The sequence below is a fragment of the Haliotis rufescens genome, unplaced genomic scaffold, assembly GCF_023055435.1.
Source record: "Haliotis rufescens isolate VD_foot unplaced genomic scaffold, xgHalRufe1.0.p SCAF_12, whole genome shotgun sequence".
Lineage (NCBI taxonomy): Eukaryota > Metazoa > Mollusca > Gastropoda > Lepetellida > Haliotidae > Haliotis > Haliotis rufescens.
Genome location: NW_025963802.1, coordinates 31,094,875 through 31,102,244, shown reverse-complemented (window position 1 = coordinate 31,102,244; position 7,370 = coordinate 31,094,875). Strand labels below are relative to the sequence as shown.

The following is a 7,370-nucleotide window of genomic DNA, read 5'->3' as shown; positions in this document are numbered from 1 at the left end:
AATAAAACTTCTGTAAAATTCTGTAAAAAATAAAATACCAAGCCGGGGTCAATATAACATCACAAGTTGATTGTTGTTCATATACACCTGCTTATGAATCAGGAATTGGCAACGAATTAGTAGAGCTTTCATATGAGGAACCTAGGTATTGGTTTTAATGTAATTGCCTCAACTGTGTGTTCTTGTATTTATACAGCTGAAATGTACATGGGCCTGTGGCCTCCCATACATGAATAAAACATTACAAACATGCGAAAAATGAATAGCATTCTATGGTGGAAGTAGATATTAAAGATCTTGTTATGATTTATTTATGAACTGTTATTAAGCAAATATCTGGGCCATGAAGACAGAACTATATATATAACGTGAACACTGGGAAGGCAAGATTGGATCACTGAACATCAGTGATGGCATCAGGTGTTCGCTGAAAGGGAAAGCATGTCCTTCCCTACTGTTAGCATCCAGGCACTCACACAATTTGCATACAAAAGTGAGGGGTTAGGGTTAGGGTGTACAAGCTTCAGAAGTGTAGAAGTAACTAAAGCAATCTCTTTAGTGATTCACCTATTAATGTTTACATGATATGGACAGCTAACAGGGAATGGTATAACTTTCCCTAAACCAAGTTACCTTCTAACGCTACATATTCTTTCTTATCACAGTCAAAATGTCATCATCTTAAATGAGCTAGTTACAGTTATATACCTTTCTGGTGCATTACCACTCATTTGAATCTTTTTTCACAGGGTATTATGGCCAAATGTAGTAAATGTTTTCAGACATTTCGCATGGGGTTCAAAAGCAAGCAAATCATGTTTACCATTACCAAATGTGAAAGTACTTACCAGTTACAAATATACAAGCCACAAACACTGATATAATTATACTCTTACTTAAAAATTAAAAGCAAAAGTTGCATCATTCAATTAATCATTTACAAGTGCTAGTTGCTGAGAGAGGCTAGCGCTAAAATTGGGACATACACAATAGTGAAATGACTCTCATTGAGTACTGACGAAACAATTAGGAAAGGAGTGTGTGAGTGAGTGAGTATGGTTTTACGCCGCTTTTAGCAATATTCCAGCAATATCACGGCGGGGGACACCAGAAATGGGCTTCACACATTGTACCCATGTCGGGAATCGAACCCGGGTCTTCGACGTGACGAGCGGACGCTTTAACCACTAGGCTATCCGACCGCCCCAATTAGGAAAGGATGATATTGATCCAGAATTACTATTGCAAGTTCAAAATAACAAGATTCACGCCGGTAAATACCCATTTTTCTACTGACATGCCAAATCAGTTCCTAAACTCATGTTCACATTGTTACTGGAATGAAATAAGATACTCAGGGTATGCCTGCGTATCACTGAATACGACAAAGATCTTTGGATTCGCTGGATCGTCTACAACACTGTCGTACAGTTCTTGCTTAGCAGGGTCCTTTTGTGGTGGTGTTCGTATTTGAGGTTGGCCCTGGGTGTATGATCCTGTGAGTACTTTACAGAGGAACATGTGTCGGTTGCCCTGACAATCGACCGGCGCATAGCGGTCTCTAGCAGCATAGGCGGCATCAGAGGTGAAGTAAGCTCCTTCCCCAAGGGCATTACCTGGAATCATTGAAAATACTTAATACGTCAAATACTTTATGACATGCGCATAGCAATACTGTTAAAACCGTCCTAAAGCTTGTCTGTCCATTTCCATTTTTTTTATCAGAGAGAAACCCATGAAATATGAAGCCAACTCACTGTCTTTATCGCAGTAGCTCCTGTTGAAGCCATACGTCATGATGCTCATGGTTGCCCGCTGTGGAGTCCCATGCCACAGCGTCCTTTCTATCGTTGTTCCAGGGTTCTGCTTTTCCAACTGTTGTTTCTTGGCTTGGTACTGTTGGTAGAGGGTCTTGCTTTGCACTCTGTCGATCTGAACACATAGCAATGTTACATAGAGAATATTTCATGTGTCGGGTGAAATATCATGTTTCTCTCATCGAGTGACAGTGGGAAAGGTGATATATACTTTTTGTGCAGTATCACTGCAAAAATTTAATTATTTCATGACAAACATAAAACCTTGAAAAGCAAATTCTCCCTACCTAACACACAGGGATGGTTCACCACCCCTTGTATTTGCAACTTGAAAAGAATAAAAATAATATAAAAGTATCAAAAATTATTAAAGGTCACGAAAATTCTTTATCGTTCATTTCGAAATGATGATATACAAAATCAACTTTAACAAAAAATATTCTTGCCAACCTTAGAGACCGATGTTGGAACCGAAAAAATAGACGCTGGTCAAGTAACAAAAAAGGGGGTTGGCGAAACAAAGAATCTCGATTGACGAGTTAAATGAGAAATTTACAGTTTAAGCAAAACATTGTCGAGAGAATAACAAATGGTAAGAAGTGATATCAACTCCATGAATGACCATCTGTCATCATTTTGCCTTGTCAATGTGGAAATAACGTAAAAAGGACGGGCTTGACACTTACGATTAAGCGAGACAATTTAAGTGGAGGTAACTCTTGTATGACAATAGTTCCGTCAAAGTGTTATAGTCACACAGTCAAATATCAAGTGTTATGTTCACGGCAGTGAAATAACACTTGTTATGTTCACTGCAATGAAAATACCACTTATGACAAGAATAGGCTGTTGTGGACGACACGTAGTATCACGTAAAAGTAAAAGTAGTATCACGGCACGTCTAGCTATCCTGGCTATTTAGTCAAGAGTTAATAATGTCAACGAAAACTTAACAAATGTTGCTGTCAGCATTGACATCCAATTCATGGTCACAAAAAGGGTTTTTCAACATTGGCGTTGTTACGGCCGAATTGAAACTCGGAATCGAACCTCTTGAACAGAGCCAGGTATCATCACAGTTGAGAACTTCATTGGTCAAATGGTTCATGAGGAAATGACATCAAAGAGGCGAGTGTGCTTCACTTACCCTTCCAATCTGGACAGGCATAGTTCCCAATGCGCCTGTAAACGTCTGGTGTACCCTGGTAAATTCTTGATTTCCATTTTGTACCTGTACAATCTTTACTTCATCTGTGGAGTTCATACCAACCCATGTGCTGGGCAAGTGGGCGGAGACTCCTGAAATGACGTATGCAGCGAGAATATGTTTTTCCTCGTATAGTTAATGCGAGTAATTGGAGCTGATGCCCTCTTGTCTGATTTTGTTATTATTGTTGCTCTTTATATATATAATCTGATAAATGAGAGAATAGTTTTGAAAACTGCAGTCAGATATAGTCCTGCTATGTCAAAATGTAGTGCAATCCAGGCAACGCAAAAGAATGAGCATGATAGGGGCATAATGACAGGCAATCAGCCAATTCACAGAACCTGATATGATTTTAGTCTGGTGTAACGACAGCAATGGCAAGCCGGGAAAATATTCTAACAGACTATGCATAGGCTAGGAAAATGAATACTTTTTAAAACTTATGTAAAAAAAAAGTAGGATGATAGGTTAGGATCTCAATTCTCGCACGTGCTTTCCTTTCTATCATTCTATCAAGAAGTTTAATAGTGTGTCAAATGTAATTATATGAAGTTCCACTTGAAATGTAATATGACCTACGAATATACCCTCAATAATAACTACAACTTCCTGAATCTCCTAATCTAGTAGAAAGTATGACAGTGTGCGTGCAGTACCATCAAACTAGAGACATCTGCGTATTGGTCATGCATACACTATGATATATAATTATATAGAATAGGAACATAAGGCAAATGTAAATAATTTTGAGTTACCTACATTATTAGATCGATCATATTCCACATATAACGCTTGTTCTTACTTGCAAAAAATTATCACAATCAATCAGAATAAATCACAAGTACACGTGACAAATCCATATAAAAGCGCTTTATGAACTTTATGACAAAAACAATAACCAAGCAATAGCTCACCTGAAACTTTATCCCGACGAATCATTGTCACTGTGTCACATGCATCCTCTGTAGGATACTCTACCCATTTGGTGAAATCATAGGTATATCCCTCATACACCAACTTCGTCTTTTGTTGTTTGGTGTATGCTCTTTCCAACATTACATTAACTTTCTTATCGTAGTCAACAACTTTGTCTTCTCCATCTTCTGTAAGCTCTACAAATGACCACTGCACAACTCTTTGTAGTTCGTCGGCATATTCCTCATCCTTACGCTTCCTGTCTAACTCTCGAATCATCTCGTAAACCTTTCCATTTGCATTCGAAAGATTATGCTTTAACCCGTGCAGATTGATACTTCCTAAGGTTTTGTTTGCAGTTATAGAAACACCACACTCCTGTTCAATCTTTTTGAGATCATTGATCTGTAAAAAAAATACATTTCTACAACCAGACAAAGACAATCATGAGTGTACATTGAAGATATCCTCCACATTAACCAACCACTCCCCCCCCCCCCCCCCCCCCCTCTCTTATCGTAACAAGTGAACATATTGTTATTTGTCATGACAAATATGAGATAAGTCAGTTAAGTGCCAGGCAAATATGTTCACGCTTGAAAACTGGATTTGACCATAAAATCACAAACGTTATCAAATACTTCCCCATCGAATAGCCATTTCTTGTTTGTTTTGGTGGGGTAGCCTAGTGGTTAAAGCAGTCGCTCGTAACGCCAAAGATCCGGTTCGATTCTCCACATGGGTATAATGCTAAAAGCGGCGTAAAACCATACTCAAACAATCAAGCAAGCAAGAAAGCAAGCAAGCCTGAGCAGTGTGATCCTTTTGAAGAAACATGTTCTTTTTTTTACCACATGTTCATATTCCACTGACCCGTGAAGATTCCGGGGTAGAATAGGTCTTCAGCAACCCATACTTGCCGTAAAAGGCGACTAACAGGATCGGGTGGTCAGGCTCGCTGACTTGGTTGATGCATGTCATCGATCCCAATTGCGTGGATCGATGTTCATGCTGTCAATCACTGGATTTTCTGGTCCAGACTCGATTATTTACAGGCTGCCGTCATATAGCTGGAATATTGCTGATTGCGGCGTTAAACAACAAACAAACAAACAAAATCATATTCCACTTTACTGAAAATAGAATTGCTCTCATAAATTAATATTTTTCCCCAACGCAATGTTTTGTATCAATACTGACTTCTGTCAAGATGGTAATTTGATGTTTGACAAACACTATTTTAAAGGCACACCTACTAAAGTAAATCATTACCTTACCTCATCTAGGGACCATAGTTTAAGTGTGTCCTCCTGAATAATATGATTGTTTGCTTTGCACGCCACGCCAAGTGCTTTCTTTTTGACAGCTGATCGTTCAGGTTCAGTCATTCTCAGGCCTGTATATTACATAATGATAAAAGAAGATGCGTGTTGGTAAGTCACACTAGTACTACAACATGGCATGGCATGTGGTTTACGTAATGTTGATGTGCTTGAAAGGTACATTCCAATATGGAAGTAAAAGATTTCTTGGGGGTAACCAAGCACAACACATGCAACTGTCTGTTGTGAGCATTTTGTGATACCCAATGTGCATGCATTTATAAAAGGGGAATAACAAACTAAAAACGCCATAGACATGTAACAATAGGTTAGACAGCTGATTCAGACATGTGAATACAGCTATGTCTGAATGGAACATCAGTTCATGTAAATACATGTGCCTTGACACACACCTAAAAGACATGTTCATTCGTCATTCAGTAATGCAACCCATCACCATGCTATCAAATATAATATCAGCATCAAGATGCTTGTCTTAGATTTCCAAATGTTTGAATAGCTTTTGCTCTTTGGTGCAGCTTAGGTGATCTCAGTTTTCAGTTTAGGTAATGATAAGACGAGGAATATCACGTTTTCCTGATTTATCCTTTGATTCATTAAAAAAGAAAATATATCAATGAATACTTATTTCTTTATACCCATATTCATAAATTCTTACTCATTAATGAATGACAGCTATATTATAAGAACATGTTTCCTTCTATAACTTGAGGTATTTTGATGTTGGAAGTTATGAATATTTCTGTACATTCTTTACGGAAGAATTGCAAACCTTCTGCTCCTCTACTCCTTACAACGCCAAATGCATCAATTCCCTGATGAATGTTTTCCTCATGTTGAGCTTCAAAGTGGCATCTTTCTGTGTTCTTCGGTATTTCTTTACCCCCATATCTATGCGTAAGGTGATCAATTTTCTTCCTCAATGAAGACTGTATCTGTAGAATATTAACGTTGTCGGCCTTTGTCTTTACATTTGAGAAGTAAGTCATCGTTGATTCAATTTCTGCCAACCCTTCATCAAATGCAGCTCCATTTGTATTGGCAGCAGCGATAAGCCTCTCACTTTGATCTTCTATGCTCCCCATTAGAGTTTCTTTGCGATGTTTCAGACGTTTTGATATTGCGTCAAATTTCTGATTAATTTCAGATATTGACCTCTCCTTATCCCGTTGCACAACTGTGACGTACTCACCACTTTCTGACTTAGCATTGCTTAGGCTTTTGAAAATGTCTTGTACTTCGTTCATTGAACCTTCAATTTTTTTAATTATGGTTGCTGCTGCATCATCTAGTTTCTGAAATTCATGTCCCTTATGGTCTATGATGGCGCACATCACACAGCACAACGCCTCGCATGTTGAACAGAAGCATTCAATAAAGTGATCTTGATGATTACAACAAAATGTTCGCACCTTCAATGATTCACAGGATGCAGCCTGTAACTCACCCAACAACTTTATCTCATGACCTCTTGTGCTCCTGTTTCTTCTATGTGCATTTTCGCAATCGAGGCAAAGATTTCCCCCACATTCAAAACATCTTGACCGAGCATGATTTCCATCTGGGCAATCTTTGCACAAAACCTGTTTTTTCTTTTGAATGTGCAAATATTCAACGAGCTGGTCTCTCACTGGATCAATGGCTATCATCTGAGCAGTGCCAGAAACCTTCTCAATACGCCGACACAATGGACATGTGATTTCACCGTTGCCCTCCTTGTCGAGAAGCTGTTGAAGACACTGTGTGCAGAAGGCATGGAGGCAAGAATGGAGAAGACGAGGGCGTCGGTCTGTCTGGTTGAAATGTTCCACACACACAGGACATTCCAGGAATGTGTCCTTCAGAGAACTGACGTCCCCTTTTCTGGAGGTTCAGACATGCTGGATCTGCAAGAACACGTGAGTAAAAAAACAACTTATGACATCCTTATTTCGCAAATATTAAATATAAGGGAGGTAATTAGCCTGGGTATGTTATGGGTATAGATAAAGTGCTTGGAAAGCAGCTGCATGGCAGTAACACTGAACATAAGTATCAAGTTCTATTATGTCTCAAGACGATCCTTCAACAGCGGGAAAACTTGAC

General features: G+C 38.8%; 2 protein-coding genes across 2 annotated transcripts; both read right to left on the bottom strand.

Moving 5' to 3' along the window:
* Positions 1–1,211: 1,211 nt before the first annotated feature.
* LOC124117244 (protein mono-ADP-ribosyltransferase PARP15-like) lies at positions 1,212–3,107 on the bottom strand. The gene is made up of 3 exons (XM_046479029.2): positions 2,965–3,107; positions 1,758–1,932; positions 1,212–1,616 (listed from the first exon to the last, which is right to left on the bottom strand). Exons 1-3 carry the CDS (start codon positions 3,079–3,081, stop codon positions 1,333–1,335), a joined length of 576 nt encoding a protein of 191 aa, XP_046334985.2. The 5' UTR covers positions 3,082–3,107; the 3' UTR covers positions 1,212–1,332.
* Positions 3,108–3,849: 742 nt separating this feature from the next.
* LOC124117871 (E3 ubiquitin-protein ligase TRIM56-like) lies at positions 3,850–7,156 on the bottom strand (the record flags this gene model as incomplete). Its single annotated transcript, XM_046479899.2, has 4 exons — positions 3,850–4,176; positions 4,207–4,347; positions 5,220–5,338; positions 6,058–7,156. Coding segments are annotated over 4 exons (1,683 nt in total), but the record flags the coding sequence as incomplete, so codon positions are not given.
* Between the last annotated feature and the right edge of the window lie 214 nt (positions 7,157–7,370).